General features: G+C 49.0%; 2 protein-coding genes across 3 annotated transcripts; one reads left to right on the top strand and one right to left on the bottom strand.

Moving 5' to 3' along the window:
- Positions 1-381: 381 nt before the first annotated feature.
- foxl3 (forkhead box L3) lies at positions 382-4,583 on the top strand. Its single transcript, XM_081600629.1, has 3 exons — positions 382-612; positions 1,401-1,593; positions 1,840-4,583. The coding sequence occupies exons 1-3, from the start codon at positions 413-415 to the stop codon at positions 2,260-2,262; spliced, it is 816 nt and encodes a 271-aa protein (XP_081456755.1). The 5' UTR covers positions 382-412; the 3' UTR covers positions 2,263-4,583.
- Positions 4,584-4,639: 56 nt separating this feature from the next.
- tom1l2b (target of myb1 like 2 membrane trafficking protein b) lies at positions 4,640-20,563 on the bottom strand. 2 transcript variants are annotated; one of them, XM_081600627.1, is made up of 15 exons: positions 20,420-20,563; positions 19,980-20,064; positions 18,339-18,417; positions 18,120-18,269; positions 17,533-17,667; positions 17,278-17,436; positions 16,592-16,708; positions 16,388-16,521; positions 14,064-14,115; positions 11,869-12,037; positions 11,283-11,409; positions 10,866-10,941; positions 9,933-9,992; positions 8,459-8,495; positions 4,640-7,710 (listed from the first exon to the last, which is right to left on the bottom strand). In XM_081600627.1, exons 1-15 carry the CDS (start codon positions 20,469-20,471, stop codon positions 7,577-7,579), a joined length of 1,566 nt encoding a protein of 521 aa, XP_081456753.1. In that variant the 5' UTR covers positions 20,472-20,563; the 3' UTR covers positions 4,640-7,576. The 2 variants fall into 2 exon arrangements, with proteins under 2 accessions (XP_081456753.1, XP_081456754.1); XM_081600628.1 differs by lacking the exon at positions 9,933-9,992.
- Positions 20,564-21,112: the final 549 nt, after the last annotated feature.

Raw genomic sequence — 21,112 nt, 5'->3', positions numbered from 1 at the left:
AAGGCGCAGCTCCTGCTGCAGCTCCTGCTGCAGCAGCTGATCCCAGATGGAGAACATCTTGTCACAGATTCTCAGACAGTGACTGGATTTCATTTAGCGGCATCAGTGTAAAAGGGGGTGAATGGAGATGCATGCCACACTTTTCAGGTGCTTCAAAGAATCCAGGGTGAAACTTTTCCTCCTCTCAGTTTCAAATAAAATAAAACATCAGTTTCAGGTGAAGATATGAGGTCAAACTTCTGCAACAGACTGGAGGAAACGGGCAGAGGGGGGGAGGGGGGGGGGGGGCGGTACCGGGGGGACGGTGGGGGGGGGCGGTACCGGGGGACGGTGGGGGGGGGCGGTACCGGGGGGACGGGGGGGGGGTTGGGGGGGGTCCGTCTGCAGCGGCGGAGCAGCGGCTCAGCAGATCATGGTGGCAGCGGAGCAGGACAGAACTGCTGCTGGGCTTCAGACGGTCAGTTCGGTTCTGTTCGGGTCGGGACGGTTCGGTTCTGCTGCTGACATGTTCGATCACACCGACTATCCGTTCAACTGTTTCAACTATGACGGGGACGGATACCCGTCCTCTGGGACGGAAGAGGACAAGAAGATATGCAGACCCGCTTACAGGCAGGAGGACATTATGATTATTATTATTATTATTATTATTATTATTATTATTATTGTTATTATTATTATTATTATTATTATTATTGTTATTGTTATTATTATTATTATTATTATTATTATTATTATGTTGTTATTATTATTATTATTATTATATTATTATTATTATATTATTATTATTATTGTTATATTATTATTATTTTATTATTATTATTATTATTATTATTATTATTATTATTATTATTATTATTATTATTATTATTATTATTATTATTATTGTTGTTATTATTATTATTATTGTTATTATTTATTTATCTACATTTATTCAAAATGAAGATAATTTTCTTCTCTTATTGTAATAAATTCAGTTTAAATGTAGATGAATTTATCTAAAATGTAATAATATATAAATATCCAGCAGCTGTTTATTTATCTGCTTCACTTATGATTTATTTGTATAAAAACTAAATTATTTTGTTCAACAATTAATATAAAGTTTTAATAGTTAAATTTCAGTTAAATACCAGGAGAGACTAATTTCCTGCTCTGGTGGATAAAAAGTTAAAAACATCTAAAGAAAAATGTGATTATAATTTAAATAAACTGAGATTCATTTTGTTCTGATGTTTTATATAAAACATAAATAATCTGGAAAACCTGCAAGAGACGTTTCAACTTCTGTTTATTTTACTGTTGAGCAGCAAAAAATACGAAAATAATAATTTAAATTTAAAGAGAGAAACGGAACCGTGAGGCTCCGAAGCAGGACAGTCGGGTCAGAACCGGGTCAGAACTGGTTCTTTTCTGTGTGGCAGCTACATCGCTCTGATCGCCATGGCGATCCAGCAGAACCCGGACCAGCGGGTCACTCTGTCCGGCATCTACGACTTCATCATGCGGCGGTTCCCCTACTACCGGTCCAACCAGCGGGCCTGGCAGAACTCCATCCGGCACAACCTGTCGCTCAACAGCTGCTTTATCAAGGTACCGACCCAGTTCTGGTTCTGGTTCTAACACTGGTGTTGGCTCTGGTACCGCCCTGCTCAGCTCCATCCAGACCAGCAGCCAGAAGGTGAACCGATCACAGAACCGGTTCTCTGATCGGTTCGGATCCATCAGAACCTGAAAAATTCTGATTCTGACTGATTTCTGTTGAAGGGAAAGTAACTGCGGATCAGAACCGGTGTGTGTTAAACGGGCCGGTTCTGACCGGTGTGTTCTGGGCTGCAGGTTCCGCGGACGGAGGGCAACGAGAAGGGGAAGGGGAACTTCTGGACCTTCGCCGCCGGCTGCGAGTCGATGCTCGACCTCTTCGAAAACGGAAACTTCCGGCGCCGCCGCCGCCGCCGCAGCGCCAAGATCGGCCTCCGGGACCCGGCAGAGGTTCGGCGCGACCCGGCCGCGCGGCGGCCGCAGCTGGACTCCGCCCTCTGCCCTCCTGCCCCTGACCGGCCCGGCCCGCTCCAGAACCGCCTGGCGCCGACCTCCAGCCGCCAGAAATCCGAGCCGGAGATCAAGTTCAGCATCGACTACATCCTGTCCGCTCCGGACCCGCCGCCGGCCGCGTTCAGGACCGGCGCGGTTCGCCTGGGCCCGACCGGGCCGCCGGTTCTGGAGCCTCCGCACCTCAACCTGCACTTCTGGACTCTCTGAGGCCACAGGAGGCGAGACTTGGACTAGGACAAAGAGGTTCTACTGGACCAGCGCCGGGACCGGTCCAGACCTCCCTGCTGTCTGTGATGTAACTTCAATATTCACCTGTATTCAATATTCATTTTAGACAAACTGTGGTGAACGTGGAACGGGCCGAACCCGGCAGAACTGATCAGAATGTCTCAGAAAATGTTCGTTTATTTCTGCCGTGAATCAGAAAAATGAAAATTAATTTTCTTTAATTTCATAAACTGACCTGCTGAGGAATGAGATGAATTTAAAGCTTTAAATCCCCAAATTAATCCAAATATTATAATAAATGCTGCAGTTTCTGCACAAACTGGAAAACATGAGAGTTTAAAGAAACAAACTATCTGATCTGACTTGATGCTGTTCAACTCTAATCTGAATCTGAATCATTTTCTCTTTTGTTCCCATTAAAGTTCTGAATGTTCTGGTTCGGCCCGGTTCTGCTCTGATGACCCAAATCATCATTAATATTCTAAAAATGAAATATAGTAAAACAGAAACTAGAAAAATGAGGAAAATGAATCCGAGTTGCAGAAACATGAAACCAGAGGTCCAGATCTCCCATGATGCTTTGCAGAACCAGGAGGTTCTGCCGGTTCGGCCCGCTTGCAGCTCGTGTTCCGTTGACCTTTGCGGCGCCTGAGTGACACCTGAACGGCGGGCGTGACGTCAGCAGCCCGTGGAAACGATCAATCATGGCGGCCGGGACGTTTCCCAGCGTAACCTTTAGATCGAGTCAGACTCCGGGAAGGAGGCGGCGGCTCCGCCGTGACTGGCAGCTAATAACGGCGAACAGCGCGGGGTGAGGCCGCCTGACCCGATTTAAATACCACGGCCCAGACGGCGGCTCCTCCCCCGGCCGCAGGTACCGCTAAACACACCTTCCGCCTGCTGACGGTTCTGCCCGCCAGCTACCCGCCCGGCACCGAGCCTTCATGGATCAGCGGCTTTCCATTAACGCCGTTGTTGCTGCCGTGGATATATTTGGATAAATTAACTTAGCATAAAGTGCTGGGAGGCTGCAGGAGTTTGCAGGCTGAAAAGTCAGCGCACACAGCGGCGGCTGCCGCGGCGACGCGGCGGCGCGGCGCGGCGCCGCTTCCGCCGCTGACGGAGAATCATAATTACTTCCAGTTTCCTCACGTCTGGATGTGAGCAGCTCATTATGAGCCGCTGACGGCTACAGCGGCTCCGCTACAGGTACAGAAAATTGGGAAACTACTGATGTGCGACGTTAATAACAATAAATAATAAACACAAAGAGGTCATTTAATCTGCGATGTTTGTTTTAGGCTTTTCACCGAGAATTACAGGAATAAACCGAAATATTAGTTCATAAAGGCATCAGTTCAAACTTCCGGCGGATGGAGGAAGCCTGAGGTCAAAGTTCAGATCTGGAAGATGTTCTTATGTTTGGTCTGTTCTGCAAAACTTTCAAGTAAAGAAAATGTCATAAAGTAAAACTAACACAAACCTGCTGCAAAGCATTATGTTTAAAAATATACTGCAAATAAAACGAATATATAAATGTAAAAATAAATAAACTTACAAAATGTCACAATACTTACACAAAAAATATCAGCAAATTTAAAATGCAGCGAATATTCAGTCAAAATTAATATGAACAAAAAATGATGAATAAATATAAGATGAGCAAAAATCAAGTTTATCTGGAGATCAGGAAAAATGTATTTCTGTTTTGGAAAATGAGACGTTTAGAGAAAATGTTGGAAATTTAAATGAATAAAACAAATGGATTTAAATGTCTTAGTTAAATTCATGGAGTTTTTAAGACCAGATTTAAAAACCAAAAGCAAAAAACTTCTGGTTAAAAATCTCAGAATCTCTGACTTTCTAACAAATGAAAAGAGGAGGATCCGTGATGCTGCGGGCTCAGAACGTGACATCATCACACATTCCAGTCAAATCCCAACAGGAAGTATTCACAGCCCAACCTGAGACCCGTTCCAGGACCCGGAACCAGAACCGAGTTCATCTGCGGTTTTTAGGTTCCTGAAAGTCCAGGAGGAACTTTGAACTTTTCCAACATTCTGGATCAAAACCATTTCAGTGTTTTGATAGAAATATTGACACTCAGAAACTTTAATTAATGAAGAGGATGAATTAAATCTGAACTGAATGTCCTTATATGGAAATGAGGGGGCGGGGCTTCCAGGTCGGAACATTCCTGGTTCAAATGTTCTGTAATAATCAAACTGATCAATAATAAACTGAATTCACAGTTTAATGAATCCGAGTTCGACTTTCTGAACTAAATTAATTTATTTAGGATGACGAGGTCAGTGTGGAGGTCAGGAGACGGGGAATAAAAACCCGGAGAAGGACGTGGATCACACAGATTATTTTATTTAGAGTTCATGCATAATTGAACCAACACAAAGAACAGAAACACGGAACAGCTCAGATCCAACATGGCGGCTCCGAGCTCAGATCCAACATGGCGGCTCCGAGCTCAGATCCAACATGGCGGCTCCGAGTTCAGATCCAACATGGCGGCTCCGAGCCCAGATCCAACATGGCGGCTCCGAGTTCAGATCCAACATGGCGGCTCAGAGTTCAGATCCAACATGGCGGCTCCGAGCTCAGATCCAACATGGCGGCTCCAAGCTCAGATCCAACATGACGGCTCAGAGTTCAGATCCAACAAGGCGGCTCCGAGCCCAGATCCAACATGGCGGCTCTGAGCTCAGATCCAACATGGCGGCTCTGAGCTCAGATCCAACATGGCGGCTCAGAGTTCAGATCCAACATGGCGGCTCAGAGTTCAGATCCAACATGGCGGCTCAGAGTTCAGATCCAACATGGCGGCTCAGAGTTCAGATCCAACATGGCGGCTCAGAGTTCAGATCCAACATGGCGGCTCAGAGTTCAGATCCAACATGGCGGCTCAGAGTTCAGATCCAACATGGCGGCTCAGAGTTCAGATCCAACATGGCGGCTCTGAGCTCAGATCCAACATGGCGGCTCTGAGCTCAGATCCAACATGGCGGCTCAGAGTTCAGATCCAACATGGCGGCTCAGAGTTCAGATCCAACATGGCGGCTCAGAGTTCAGATCCAACATGGCGGCTCAGAGTTCAGATCCAACATGGCGGCTCTGAGCTCAGATCCAACATGGCGGCTCTGAGCTCAGATCCAACATGGCGGCTCAGAGTTCAGATCCAACATGGCGGCTCAGAGTTCAGATCCAACATGGCGGCTCAGAGTTCAGATCCAACATGGCGGCTCCGAGCTCAGATCCAACATGGCGGCTCCGAGCTCAGATCCAACATGGCGGCTCCGAGCTCAGATCCAACATGGCGGCTCCGAGCTCAGATCCAACATGGCGGCTCCGAGCTCAGATCCAACATGGCGGCTCCGAGCTCAGATCCAACATGGCGGCTCAGAGTTCAGATCCAACATGGCGGCTCAGAGTTCAGATCCAACATGGCGGCTCTGAGCTCAGATCCAACATGGCGGCTCTGAGCTCAGATCCAACATGGCGGCTCAGAGTTCAGATCCAACATGGCGGCTCAGAGTTCAGATCCAACATGGCGGCTCAGAGTTCAGATCCAACATGGCGGCTCAGAGTTCAGATCCAACATGGCGGCTCTGAGCTCAGATCCAACATGGCGGCTCCGAGCTCAGATCCAACATGGCGGCTCAGAGTTCAGATCCAACATGGCGGCTCAGAGCTCAGATCCAACATGGCGGCTCCGAGCTCAGATCCAACATGGCGGCTCCGAGCTCAGATCCAACATGGCGGCTCCGAGCTCAGATCCAACATGGCGGCTCAGAGTTCAGATCCAACATGGCGGCTCAGAGTTCAGATCCAACATGGCGGCTCAGAGTTCAGATCCAACATGGCGGCTCTGAGCTCAGATCCAACATGGCGGCTCTGAGCTCAGATCCAACATGGCGGCTCAGAGTTCAGATCCAACATGGCGGCTCAGAGTTCAGATCCAACATGGCGGCTCAGAGTTCAGATCCAACATGGCGGCTCAGAGTTCAGATCCAACATGGCGGCTCTGAGCTCAGATCCAACATGGCGGCTCTGAGCTCAGATCCAACATGGCGGCTCAGAGCTCAGATCCAACATGGCGGCTCAGAGTTCAGATCCAACATGGCGGCTCAGAGTTCAGATCCAACATGGCGGCTCAGAGTTCAGATCCAACATGGCGGCTCAGAGTTCAGATCCAACATGGCGGCTCCGCTCTGCAACCAGAATCACCAGCGACAACAAAACCCAGGAAACCAAAGGAAATCTCTAAAAAGTGCAATCTTCACGTTGATTAGTGTTCTGGTGACTTCAGACTAAAACCTTCATCTTCATCGTCTGATTTCAACCGACGACATAAATCCTGATCAGCAGCAGCGGGTGGGGGAGGGGGGAGGAATCTCTTCAGCAGAAACAGAAGCAACAACATTAAAGTCCAGACATGATGCCAGTTGATCCTCAGCTCAATAAAAACACTTAAATACTGATCACAGAATAAATTACTTCTGCAGTTCAATGGAAACGCTCGTTGCCGCGGCGACTAAGCGCCGGTCTGGGATGTAAACATCTCGTTTGTGGCGCTGCGACTCATTTCTGAAAACAAATGTGGCGTTAAAGGTCAGGCCTGTGGAGATGTCAGCAAATCATAAGAGTAACACTGATGATGTGCAAACGCCATCCGTGGTGTGAAGCTGAATCAGAAACAGGAAGTCAAATTGAAACGTTTGGTCCTCTAAACGAGTTCAGGACGAAACAAACAGTGAAGGCAGAGCCGGCCCAAGGCATGAGCAAATGCTGCGGCAGCAGCTTCTTTAACAGTCAGGTTTAATGCAAGGGGCCCCCGCGGTGGGGGACAGGGGCCCCGGGGGGCTTTGGGCCGGCCCTGCCAGCAGCTTCAGTTGGATCAACAGGAAGTTCCCGCCTTTCTTCTTCCTGTCGCGTCATGGAGGGTTTTCCCTTTTAGTTCTGAACAGAAACTAATGAAACCAGCGACTCTGAAACGCAGAGCCAAATATACACCAAACATTTACACATTTACAAACCAACTTGGAGATGATTTGACTAGGACAAACATCAGAGAGGACAGTCAGTCCTACAGAACCAAACGGGTCGGTTCTGCTGAGGAGCAGCTAAAACAAACCCAACGCTGATCTGAGGGCCGTCCTGCCTCAGAGTTACTGAAAACGTCTGGAAACAGGAAGTGGGAAACAGGAAGCAGGAAGTGGGTGACCTGGGGCTGCAGCCGTTCTGGTCCGGAGACGTAGGGGGGTCAGCGGGGGCTGATGGTCTACATGGCCAGCAGAGCGTCTTCCTGTCTCCCCGTCTTCTTCCTGCTGGGCGTTCCCTGCGTTGCGCCACTGGGGGGCGACGGCGGGCCGGTCTCGGCGGCTTTGGCCCGTTCCTCCAGGAACTTATCGAACTCTGGAAGGAGGAGAGCCAAGATGAAGCTAAACGGAGCTAACTGATGCTAACTGCAGCTAAACGGAGCTAACTGAAGCTAACTGCAGCTAAACGGAGCTAACTGATGCTAACTGATGCTAAAAGGAGCTAACTGAAGCTAACTGCAGCTAAACGGAGCTAACTGATGCTAACTGATGCTAAAAGGAGCTAACTGAAGCTAACTGCAGCTAAACGGAGCTAACTGAAGCTAACTGCAGCTAAACGGAGCTAACTGAAGCTAACTACAGCTAAACGGAGCTAACTGATGCTAACTGCAGCTAAACGGAGCTAACTGAAGCTAACTGCAGCTAAACGGAGCTAACTGATGCTAACTGCAGCTAAACGGAGCTAACTGAAGCTAACTGCAGCTAAACGTAGCTAACTGAAGCTAAACGGAGCTAACTGATGCTAACTGCAGCTAAACGGAGCTAACTGAAGCTAACTGCAGCTAAACGGAGCTAACTGAAGCTAACTGCAGCTAAACGGAGCTAACTGAAGCTAACTGCAGCTAACTGATGCTAACTGCAGCTAAACGTAGCTAACTGCAGCTAAACGGAGCTAACTGAAGCTAACTGCAGCTAAACGGAGCTAACTGAAGCTAACTGCAGCTAAACGTAGCTAACTGCAGCTAAACAGAGCTAACTGCAGCTAAATGGAGCTAACTGATGCTAAACAAAGCTAAGTGACTCAAACAGGAAACAGGAAATGGAACCAGCTCTCTACATTTTACCTTCGCTGGTCACGCCTTCCTCTCCTTCGTCTCCTTTCTGTTGGACAGAAAAACAGAAACGTCACGACTGGAGGGCAACGTCTGAAAAGTGTGGAGTGCATTTGGATTTAAGCCAAGTACCGTATTTTCTGCACTATAAGGCACTAAAAACCTCACATTTCCTCCAAAGCCTTATAACCCGGTGCTCCTTCTATATGGACCAACATGGAGCCACTACAGGTCCAGCAGCTACGGTAAGCAGCCGCCGACTTCATTTCCCCGTAGAAGAAGAAGCGCGGTGCATGCTGGGATAGCTGTCAGAACCTGGTTTGTTAATAAAGGTTGACTGACCCATCTACCTACCGACCTGATGATCAGGTCGTCTGCAGGTCATTCAGCACCACCTTCTCCACCAACATGCTGTGGTGGAGAAGGTGACCATCGTCCGGCCCAGAAATCTCTCCTCTCCTCGCCGACCCGAGTCGGACTGTTTGGTTGACATTCTTTATGTCAACAAAGTGGCTTTAGATATTCATCCGGGAGCTTCGACTAGGGTCACCAAGGGACCAGCTCTATACGTTTAAAGCTGGGGGGGAAGAGAGACAGAGGCTGAGGCGGCAGCGTGTCGGTTGGTCTGTTACCCAGAATGCAGTTGGGCACAATATCACAACACCGTGAGTGAAACAATGACTGAGGCAGCTACTATATAAAGCACTGGGGGCCATTTCTTTATTATTACACATCCACATTAGTAGAGAACGGAACAAATCGCCTCCCGTATCGGTTCAATACGGGACGGGTGGCGACCCAAACTGGAGCGTCTATTCTATGCGCCTTATATATGAACAAAGTTTTAAAATATTCCTTTCATTCAAGCTGCGCCTTATAGTGCGGAAAATACGGTAACTGATATCAAAGTTGGCTGCAATAAATCTATAAATCACATTTTAATAAATTAAAATGAACTCAATAATTTCCACTCTGATGATTAATATGTTTCCAAGAAGAGTTTTGTGATTTGACTTTATTTATTGGTTTTAGTCACTTTATTTATTTTATGATTATATTAGTTGAAAATGATCTCAAAACAACAATATTCAATAATTACTGGGACATTTTACCATCAGTCTTCTGAGTCACTAATTATAGAATCTCAGCTACTCACAGCTGCTCAACATAAATGCACACCACACTTTTCAGATTTCCTTAGAAAACTCCAGTGATTCCAGCTGATAATCGACTTCGACACATAAAACCAGTTAAATACTTAAAGTTTATGGCTGTAAATCAGAAGAAAATGTTGATAATTTCAGGTCTTTGATGAATTTAATTCATTTGGTGTGAAACAAACAACCTGACAGCTGATATCTAATCCATCATGTTGATCAGTTTTTATTCGGATCGTTTCCTTCAGGCAGTAAAGAAACGAGTCGTTTTATTTTCCAGCAGCAGAGAAAAGCAAAGGATGAAAACTGAAAGCTGTGATGCGTCTCACCACGTCGGTGCTCAGCCACTCCTCTATGTCATCCATGACAGAGGACTGACGCTGCCGGCCCTGCAGGGGGCGCCGCAGGAGGCCCCCAAATGAAAAACACACAAATAAACATCCAAAGAAACAGAAACTGAAACGTATTAAAACGTGAAAACAGAAAATGATCTGAAGATGGAGACGACCAGCTGCTGCTCACTTCACCTCAAATTATTATTGTGTTAAAGTTACTTTTTATTTCATGGCCACTTTCTGCATGTGTGACTCCAGCAAACTGACCCAAACGGGTCAGAACCAGAACCACACAGTCACTCATTCATCTGACACGTTCTGCAGGTTTTTCATTCGTTTTAATTAGAAAAAATGAATTTTAAAAAATAAACATTTGATGAAGAGCTTTGATCATCTGAGGAGGAAAATCTGAACATCCATCCAGATTATGGATAATCTGGGATTATTATTGATTAACTGAACAGGAAACGACGATCAATGGCCAACAGATTTACACACTAAATATTAGTTTTACATTAAATTCTAAATGTTTTGCTTCATTTCTGCTCTGTGATTTTTCACAAGAACAATCTGGACTTTAATTCTTCCATCAATGACTAAATTAGTTGATTATTTCAACAATCGAACGTTTCAGAAGAAAACTGATCAATTACAGGCGAGATTTAAGTTTTAATGAGGATAATAATAATCCTGAGGATATGAGACTATTGTCAGAATAACTGATGGATTAATTGGAAACTAAAATCATCTTTAGCTGCAGCCATAATCAAAACCGTTTAGATTCTGAATGACCAGGATGGAATGGACCCAAACTGGTCCCAGCAGGAAGTGAAGGCTGGGAATAAAATAATCAAAACCCGTCCCATCCTTCCACCTGCAGGATAATCTGAGACGTTTAAAGGCTCAGGAAGTGACATCACAACTCACCGCGCCTGCAGCAGCCGGCTGCTGGACGTCCAGCGTGGGCGGAGGGCCATCGGCTGCAGCATCTGCTGCAGACGACCTGAGAGCAAAACGCTGCCGTTAGACTTCAGCAGCTTCCTGCTGCAGCAGGGAAACCCTGGAGCTGCAGCAGGGAAACCCTGGAGCTGCAGCAGCAGGGAAACCCTGGAGCTGCAGCAGCAGGGGAAACCCTGGAGCTGCAGCAGCAGGGGAAACCCTGGAGCTGCAGCAGCAGGGGAAACCCTGGAGCTGCAGCAGCAGGGGAAACCCTGGAGCTGCAGCAGCAGGGGAAACCCTGGAGCTGCAGCAGCAGGGGAAACCCTGGAGCTGCAGCAGCAGGGAAACCCTGGAGCTGCAGCAGCAGGGGCTGCAGCTCCAGGGTTTCCCTGGACGGGTTCTTACGTTCTGTGTGGTTCTGCCAGCGCGCCGCTCCGGGTCTGAGCGAACACGTCGAAGTCGTCCTGCGCTGCCGCCGGCTTGCAGCTGCTGAGCGCGCTCAGAGTGCTGCTGACGCTGTCGGCGCCCACGTCTGCAGGAGACGCAGAAATAAAAATCAAGAGTCCGGCATTACGCAGACAGGATCAGATACACATTACACAAAAATCATCTTTAAAAATCTGAAAAACCCATAAAATCCGTCATCAGGAAGGACTTGGCTCATTTCTATTCATCTACGGTTTATTACCAATTAATAAATCTGACTGACCACATTTTGAATCGCTTGTGTGCATGAATGAATGAATGAATGAATGAATGAATGTCCGGCATGAATTACATCTGTAGCACTGCTGCCTCCTAGTGGTCAAACAGCAGCAGCTCAAGCTGCTGCTGTTTAGAGTTTAATATGATTATACAAAAAACTAAAGTCAGTTTGTGATTCTACTCAGAAGTGATTTCGTCTGAGCCTCCAGTTGCTGTGAACATGTGAACATGTAACATGTGAACATGTGACTACATGTGTAACTGCAGAAACCAGGTGGAAATGGACCTAAACCGGCCAGGCGGGAGGCCAGGGAGGCCGGGGACGAGGGCCTCCCTGCAGCGCCGCTCAGGGCGGGCGGCAGGCCGGACGGAGCGGCGCTGGGCATGTTGCTGACCACCGCGGGCGAGCCGGGTCCAAGGTCAATCAGGTTGTCCTCTGTGGCCTCACTGAGCACCTGATCAATAAACAATAATCAATATGTAAAGCTCAGGAGAAACATGAACACTTTGAAATACTTTAATCATCAGAACATAAAGTCCAGTGTGATGCACAGCGGTGAACAGCTCAGTGGTCAGCGAGGAGAGCGACAGGAAGTAGCTGCTTCTTAAAGGGGCAGGCAGGAAAACACACAGGAAGTGAAGAGAATCAGCAGAGAACATGGCCGTGCACAGGCTTTTACTTTGGTGCCTACTTCCTGTTTGAGGCGATGAGGGAAGGCGAAGGGAACACATGCTGATGGCAGCAGCTCACAACCTGCCGACGACAGGAAGCAGCTCAGGGGGTTAAACCTCAGGAGGAGAGCGCCACCAGCAGTCCAAACGCTGAACTTCTCCATGCTAATCCTCCTTCCTCCCTCATTTACAAACTAATGGAGCGCTGGCTCCCCATTGGCCGACGGACCAACGGGGCGCTCGCTCCCCATTGGCCGACGGACCAACGGGCGCTCGCTCCCCATTGGCCGACCGACCAACGGGCGCTCGCTCCCCATTGGCCGACCGACCAACGGGCGCTCGCTCCCCATTGGCCGACCGACCAACGGGCGCTCGCTCCCCATTGGCCGACGGACCAACGGGCGCTCGCTCCCCATTGGCCGACGGACCAACGGGCACTTGCTCCCCATTGGCCGACCGACCAACGGGCGCTCGCTCCCCATTGGCCGACCGACCAACGGGCGCTCGCTCCCCATTGGCCGACGGACCAACGGGCGCTCGCTCCCCATTGGCCGACGGGCCAACGGGCGCTCGCTCCCCATTGGCCGACGGGCCAACGGGCGCTCGCTCCCCATTGGCCGACCGACCAACGGGCGCTCGCTCCCCATTGGCCGACGGACCAACGGGCGCTCGCTCCCCATTGGCCGACGGGCCAACGGGCGCTCGCTCCCCATTGGCCGACGGGCCAACGGGCGCTCGCTCCCCATTGGCCGACGGACCAACGGGCGCTCGCTCCCCATTGGCCGACGGGCCAACAGGCGCTCGCTCCCCATTGGCCGACGACCCCTGTAATGTGACTCTGCTTCATCCACATCCAACGGCGCCGCATGGTGAGCCGTCACTGTGCCTTTAGCATCAAGCTAACGAGCTTCAGCTTCAGCTCCAGCAGCCGCAGCGCGTCGGGTTCATCAGTGCACAGGTTAAATCTGTTGACTGAGAGGGTTGAGAGCTCCTGCCATACGGGGTAAAAGTACTGGAAGCTAAAGAAGCCGCCATCTTTTACTGCCTCTGACGCGGCGGATGATTTAGGGAGGAGGACAGTTTCCATACTTGCCTGTCTCAGCTAGCCACAGAAACACATGGACAGAGAGGAAGAGACAGTGGACAATGTTAGCATGCTAGCACAGAGACGATGAGTGACGGTCAGTCTGGATGAAGATCCCCGCCTGAAGCTGCATCATGGCGCCACGCCAAGGTATTCACTCCCTCTTCTGCTGACCGGCTGGATTTTATAGACCAAAACTAAACTGTGCATTAGTGTTAATTTGAAAGTAGAAAGAAAAGCTTCATGAGGATTTGTGTTCAACCCCCTTCTCTGTGAAGCCCCTAAAGAAAATCCAGAGCCTGAACAAGCTGCCTAATTAGTAGACATCCACCTGAGAGAGTAAACACAGAAAACCTTCAAAGGCTGCGCTGGTCAGAAGCCATTCAGAGGCTTAAACTAAGCTTTGACTAGGCCGTTTCAGGCAGCTCAGCTCCTGATTACTATCCTGCCTCCATAACCAGGATGCATTTACTTTGGATGCAGCCAGTGTGGCGCCCCCTGCTGGCAGAACCTGTCTCAGTATAAATATTAAAAGGTTTTAGAGGAGGAAGTGACGGTTGGCTCCAGCTGCCTGGCTCTCAGGCTGGACCTGCTCATCTGACTGACGGACCATCATTCACACCAGGATGAGATGTGAAATCATAAGAAATAACCGAGAGCAGCCGACCGGCCACAGGTGATTTTAAAGAAAAGGTTCAGGCGCTCAGCACGTCTGCTGGACTCACCCCGTTGTTGACACTCTGAGCCGAGGATCTGCCGGACCGGAACCGCTCGTACCTGCAGCACAAGAGGCAGACGGCGCATCAAACCGGAAACCAACAGATTTCAACCCGACCAGGACAAAAGTTCTGGGACTGACAAAAAACTGGGTTCAGGTGGAAACCAGGCGGAAACCAGATGGAAACCAGGTGGAAACCAGGTGGAAACCAGATGGAAACCAGGTGGAAACCAGATGGAAACCAGGCGGAAACAAGATGGAAACCAGGCGGAAACCGGGCGGAAACCAGATGGAAACCAGGCGGAAACCAGGCGGAAACCAGACGGAAACCAGGTGGAAACCAGACGGAAACCAGGTGGAAACCAGATGGAAACCAGATGGAAACCAGGTGGAAACCAGATGGAAACCAGGTGGAAACCAGATGGAAACCAGGTGGAAACCAGACGGAAACCGGGCGGAAACCAGGCGGAAACCGGGCGGAAACCAGATGGAAACCAGGCGGAAACCAGACGGAAACCAGACGGAAACCAGATGGAAACCAGATGGAAACCAGACGGAAACCAGGCAGAAACCAGGTGGAGACCAGATGGAAACCAGACAGAAACCGGATGGAAACCAGACAGAAACCAGACAGAAACCGGATGGAGACCAGACAGAAACCAGGTGGAAACCGGATGGAAACCAGGTGGAAACCAGGCGGAAACCAGATGGAAACCAGGCGGAAACCAGATGGAAACCGGGTGGAAACCAGGTGGAAACCAGGTGGAAACCAGATGGAAACCGGATGGAAACCAGGTGGAAACCGGATGGAAACCAGGTGGAAACCAGGTGGAAACCAGACGGAAACCAGACGGAAACCAGACGGAAACCGGATGGAAACCAGACAGAAACCAGGTGGAAACCAGATGGAAACCAGACAGAAACCAGACAGAAACCGGATGGAGACCAGACAGAAACCAGGTGGAAACCAGGTGGAAACCAGGTGGAAACCAGGCGGAAACCAGATGGAAACCAGGCGGAAACCAGATGGAAACCGGGTGGAAACCAGGTGGAAACCAGGCGGAAACCAGATGGAAACCAGGCGGAAACCAGATGGAAACCGGGTGGAAACCGGATGGAAACCAGGTGGAAACCGGATGGAAACCAGGTGGAAACCAGGCGGAAACCAGGCGGAAACCAGATGGAAACCAGGTGGAAACCAGATGGAAACCAGGTGGAAACCAGATGGAAACCAGGTGGAAACCAGGTGGAAACCAGGTGGAAACCAGATGGAAACCAGGTGGAAACCGGATGGAAACCAGGTGGAAACCGGATGGAAACCAGGTGGAAACCAGATGGAAACCAGGTGGAAACCAGATGGAAACCAGGTGGAAACCAGGTGGAAACCAGGTGGAAACCAGGTGGAAACCAGATGGAAACCAGATGGAAACCAGGTGGAAACCAGGTGGAAACCAGGTGGAAACCAGATGGAAACCAGGTGGAAACCAGATGGAAACCAGGTGGAAACCAGATGGAAACCAGGTGGAAACCAGATGGAAACCAGGTGGAAACCAGATGGAAACCAGGTGGAAACCGGATGGAAACCAGGTGGAAACCAGGTGGAAACCAGGTGGAAACCAGGCGGAAACCAGATGGAAACCAGGTGGAAACCGGGTGGAAACCAGGTGGAAACCAGGTGGAAACCAGGTGGAAACCAGATGGAAACCGGGTGGAAACCGGGTGGAAACCGGGTGGAAACCGGGTGGAAACCAGGCGGAAACCAGATGGAAACCAGGCGGAAACCAGATGGAAACCGGGTGGAAACCAGACGGAAACCGGATGGAAACCAGACAGAAACCAGGTGGAAACCAGACGGAAACCGGATGGAAACCAGACAGAAACCAGGCGGAAACCAGGCGGAAACCAGATGGAAACCAGGCGGAAACCGGGTGGAAACCAGGCGGAAACCGGGTGGAAACCGGGTGGAAACCAGACGGAAACCAGATGGAAACCAGATGGAAACCAGATGGAAACCAGGCAGAAACCGGGTGGAAACCAGATGGAAACCAGGCGGAAACCGGGTGGAAACCGGGTGGAAACCGGGTGGAAACCAGACGGAAACCGGGTGGAAACCAGATGGAAACCAGATGGAAACCAGGCGGAAACCGGGTGGAAACCAGGCGGAAACCGGGTGGAAACCAGGCGGAAACCGGGTGGAAACCAGACGGAAACCGGATGGAAACCAGACAGAAACCAGGTGGAAACCAGACGGAAACCGGATGGAAACCAGGCGGAAACCGGGTGGAAACCAGATGGAAACCAGGTAGAAACCGGGCGCTTCAGGGCTCTGACCTGTCGTAGCGGAGGAAAATGTTGTTGAGGTCGTCGTTGGCGTGCAGCAGCTCCTCGGTCACGGCCTCGTTGGAGACGCAGGAGATGAGCTCCACTATCCTCTGCTGCATGGCTCGGCACGTCCTGTTCAGCTCCTGACAACGCAGACAGACGATTGGAGGTTTCTGACGGTGTGCAGAGTCGGCCTGAGGCCCGAGGCCTGACCTGCAGCAGCTCGTAGTCCGACGCGTCCTCCTGCCCTGGCACCATCTCCGTCAGCATCTCTGACATCACCTTGGTGTTTCCACGGACGACGTCCAGCTCGCTGCGGAGCCGGCTAACCTGAGCAACACAAACACCAGCGACCGTTAGCTGGAGTAAAGACCAAATAATCACAAAATATGATTGCATATAAACTGACAGCATGTTGTTAACAGATCCATCAGCTGCTACTGCCGACTGAAAGCATTCAGGATCAAAAACAACCAATCAGAGCCAGGGGGAGGGGCTTACAGCCGTCAACTATCCTCATGTACTCACTGCTAAATGTGCTAATGACAGAGAAACAACTTACCATTACAGAAAAACTGTTTATCCGCCATAATGGTGGCTATGCTAACTAGTATTAGCTTTTATGACAAGCTATGCTATCTGTAGCGGAGCAGGGAGCGAAGGCGAGCAGCACAACATGGAGGGTGATTGACAGCGCTAAGTCCCGCCTCCCGGCTCTGATTGGTTGTTATAATTGGGAGAAGCTTCATTTTTCACAGCTTATCTTTATAAACCACCATGACATTTTCTACAAACATTAAATATTATTAAAGTTACATATTGCAGCTTTAAATCAGTAAACCTGCTTTAATGGGCGTCTAGATAAATCATCAGCTGAGTGAAGCGGTTTGCTGCAGCACCTGCTCAGGGCTGGGGGTGACGGCGCCCCCCGGCTGCAGGCTGGGGGCCTGCGGCGCGCTGTAGGCTGGTGGGACGGGCTGCGGCGCAGCTTTAGCCTTGCTGCTGCTGCTGCTGCTGTGCTTGTGGAGCGCAGAGTCGCCCTCTGGAGCCGACGCCACCTGCAAACCACACACAAGGAGGCCATGGATAAAGCTGCAGAGGTCAGAGGTCAGGGAGAGTGGGGGCGCTTAGTGAGAAGCGGCGGCGGCTCCGACCCGCTGAGGGGTGTGGATGGGCGACAGCGTCTCCAGCTCTGAGGTGGGGAACTCGATGCCCTTCCTCTTCAGCTCCTCGTACACCTGAACCACACCTGTGAGGTCCGGGCTGCTCCTGAACGCATCGGCCCAAGCCTGCAGGAAGAGAACCAGCAACCAGTTAACCCACTTCCTGTCTGAGCCCAGCGCCTTCAGCAGCCATGTTCAGAGCCGAGGCGTCACGCTGCAGCACCTACAGGTTCTGTTCCTGAACATCAGTCACCAGATCAATCGATTATTGAATTACTCTGCAATTAATTTAGTAATTGATTCATTGTTAAGTGAAGCAAAAGGTCAGAGCAGCAATTAAACCAAAACCTTTTGCATGAAGATAAAAACCTTCTTTATCTGTAAATATGAGTTAGTTTGTAGTTTTGGTTTAATCATCGCTCAGTTTTTCTCCCAGATGAATCGTCTGTCCAGTTGCTCCAGCTCTACGTCCCGACAGCCGCTCGGGTGGAAACAGGAGCTGCAGTCACCTGATCCGGTTCAGGTAACCCAACACGCCGCAGAACCACAGCGACCCAGACCTGCTGCAGCTGTCCTACCTGGATCAGAGCCAGGACTTTGTCTTGAACGATGGTGGGCGGGTTGTTCTTGGGAGAGATGACTTTAACCAGGACGCCGTCCACAAAGTCCTTACTGGTCACCAAGGCGTGGAAACGATGGCCGCAGTTCTTCACACACGTCTCCAGAACCTGGTGGACATGCAGCAGCTGTCAGAGGGAACCTTCACTCCTTCACATGCTGCAGCTGCTGCAGCTCACCGTTAGAGTCAGCATCACCTCCCTGTAGTTCCTGTTGCCGCTCAGCCGCTTCTTCACCGCCCTCATGGCGTCCTTCGGCCTGAAGGGGAGACAGAGCCGGACGTCAGCCTGGCGTTCTGAAGCCTCCACATGGTTCAGACAAAAACCAGCAGCATCTTCAGGCCGACGCCGTGAAAACGTTTCACACCCAGTCAGTCAGATGTGATCAGTGCAGCAGGTCAGCAGCATCAAGGCGTTTCAAACAGTTTTACATCATAAACAAAGTCCTGCAGCAGAGAATCAGCAGTAAAACGTCATTAAATTCATAACTGATCACGTTTCAAATAAAACTGACCAGGAGGGTTTTAGTCTGGATGTAAAGGAGCTCATGGTTTCAGCTGTTTTACAGTTTTCTGGAAGTTTGTTCCAGATCTGTGGTGCTAGAAACTGAATGCTGCTTCTCCTCGTTTGGTTCTGGTTCTGGGGAAGCAGAACCAGAACCAGAAGGGTTGATTTGGTGGTCAGACCTGATGAGACGCTGCTGCAGGAATCAATGCGGCTCAAGATAAATAAAGATGAGTTTCTGCACATCTTTTTTCTAGATCTGAGTTTTCATGTTAACCACAAGCATTGATGGAAATATTATAACTTCATGAAAAACCAACACCAAGGAGATCAGAACTGAAGGGAAAAGAAAATAGTTTTGATTTTTTAAGCAAAATCTTAAAAGTGTGGCATGCATTTAAATTCTCTCCCCAGATTTGCACAGACAGAGGAAGAACGTTTAGCTAGCTGCTATTAAACACACCAAGCTTTATTTAAGGAAAAAGTTGATTGAATTTTCTTCTGAAAACTTAATAAAACTTAATAAATTACATTGAGGCCTGCTGGGTGATGGTTTAGCTTATTGTGATAAATGATAATATTGTCATTTTGAGGCAATTTTCTAGTAATATAATGAAAATGTAATAATAATAAAAGCACAGATTCTCAAAGATCAATAAACTTTCATTTCCAACGAACGTTTAGCAATAGGACTGGAAGACATTTTAAACATCCAAAATAAATAAACCAAAGAACAGAAACGACAGATAAAATGGATGACGGAGGCTTTGGACCAACCGGGTCGACTGAGAGTCATCCAGTGGAAAACAAGCCTGCGAATGGAAATCCTCACCTTCACTTTGATTCATCATCCAATTAGTTGATTATTGCAACAAGCTTCAGAACATGAGAAAATAAAAACTGTTGCTAATTGTGGACGGATCGTGAAAACAAAGAGAAAATGTTCATTATTCTCCAAGAGTCCACCTTCACCCAGGCGTGCCGAGTGAAACCTGTTTTATCATTTAACAGCTGAAGCTGCTCTGGAGGGAGGGTCAGGGTCAGGGTTCGGGTTCGGCAGCATTTCAGTTTATTTAATGTGCAGGTGACCCGTTTACGACCCGCTAATCAAACAGAGAGCTGGACTTCACACACTAAAGGAATAAAAGCAGCAGACGATAAGCACCGAGGCCCCACACACCCAGCTGGACTCCTTTTCTGGCCTTGGCCCAGGTATGGAGGACAGGTGAGGCAGGAACTCTGAGTGCCTGCTGTCAGCCTTTCCTCAGGTAAAAACACCTGAGCACAGATCATTAGCCTACAGTGATGGCTACTCACCCGTCCTCTGTCTCATTGATGATGTCACAGATCTCCATGTTGAGGGTCCAGTCTTCGCTCTGCAGGGACCCATCAGTGGCTCTCTCTGGAACAAACATTAAAACATTAACGTCTTTCCATAAGCACTGATGACGATGACTGGTGGCTAGCAGAGAGCTAACTGCACCCCAGCCCCTTAGCTAAATCAGACCTGACTGCTAATACAGTTAGCACCAACTGGCGTTAATTACAACCACATAAAGGAGACGTCCAGCTAGTTAACATCCGGGTTTCCACGGTGACCAGGGGAGGACTAGCGGCTCATTAGCTAGGCGGCTAACAGAGGCTCCACTCATTCAGAGACGTTAGCATGCTAACGTAGCAACATTTTAAATGGCTTCTCCCCTGAAACCTCCAACATGTCCATCTTCCAGCAGCGGCCGCGGGATATCCTGACTCACCGATGCAATGACCCACCGGGGTACTGAAAGGGTTTCCCAGAAGGAACTCCATCTTGCTCGACAACAAACAAGTCAGTCCATGGGACGACGGTGATGATGCAACAGGAGACGTCTACTAAGCCCCGCCCACAGACTTACACAATTGGTCAACAGATTCTAGAGCTTTATTTTGATTGGACAGTCCCAGCACTCGTTCAACGCATTGTACGTAACACGCCAAAGGTTGGGTCAATAAACTCTGATAAGGGAACCGCAATACTCAGCTATCAATGTAATTACGAAAATAAGAATCTGTTCGACTTTCTTTTATTTCCAAAGGTAACAGGAATTGAAAGAGGTTTCACAATATAGTATTTTAATTAATTAGACTACAAATATTCTAATTAAAATAAAGTTGCAGATAAATGCATGAAAATGTTTTCATAATTATTTCAGTCAAATACTTAAGTGAACAATTATTCAATTCAATTAAAAAAAAAATACTTTGTTGACCCTAAAGTGAAACTAACTGTAGCTGTAACTCATATTATCCAAAGTTCTTCAAAAAGTTATTATAGATTGTGATGGATGTGGGCAGCAAGGACCTCCTGTAGCAGTCCGTACCACAGCAAATGTGAAGAAGCCTCTGACTGAGACAGAAGGTCACGGAGACTTACAATTTTAACTTTCCGAGTCATAATTATGGGACTAAAA

The sequence above is a fragment of the Poecilia reticulata genome, chromosome 19 (genome assembly GCF_904066995.2).
Source record: "Poecilia reticulata chromosome 19, P_reticulata-male-v2, whole genome shotgun sequence".
Classification (NCBI taxonomy): domain Eukaryota; kingdom Metazoa; phylum Chordata; class Actinopteri; order Cyprinodontiformes; family Poeciliidae; genus Poecilia; species Poecilia reticulata.
Note: the sequence above shows the minus strand (reverse complement) of the source record. Positions and strands in the feature narration are given on the sequence as shown.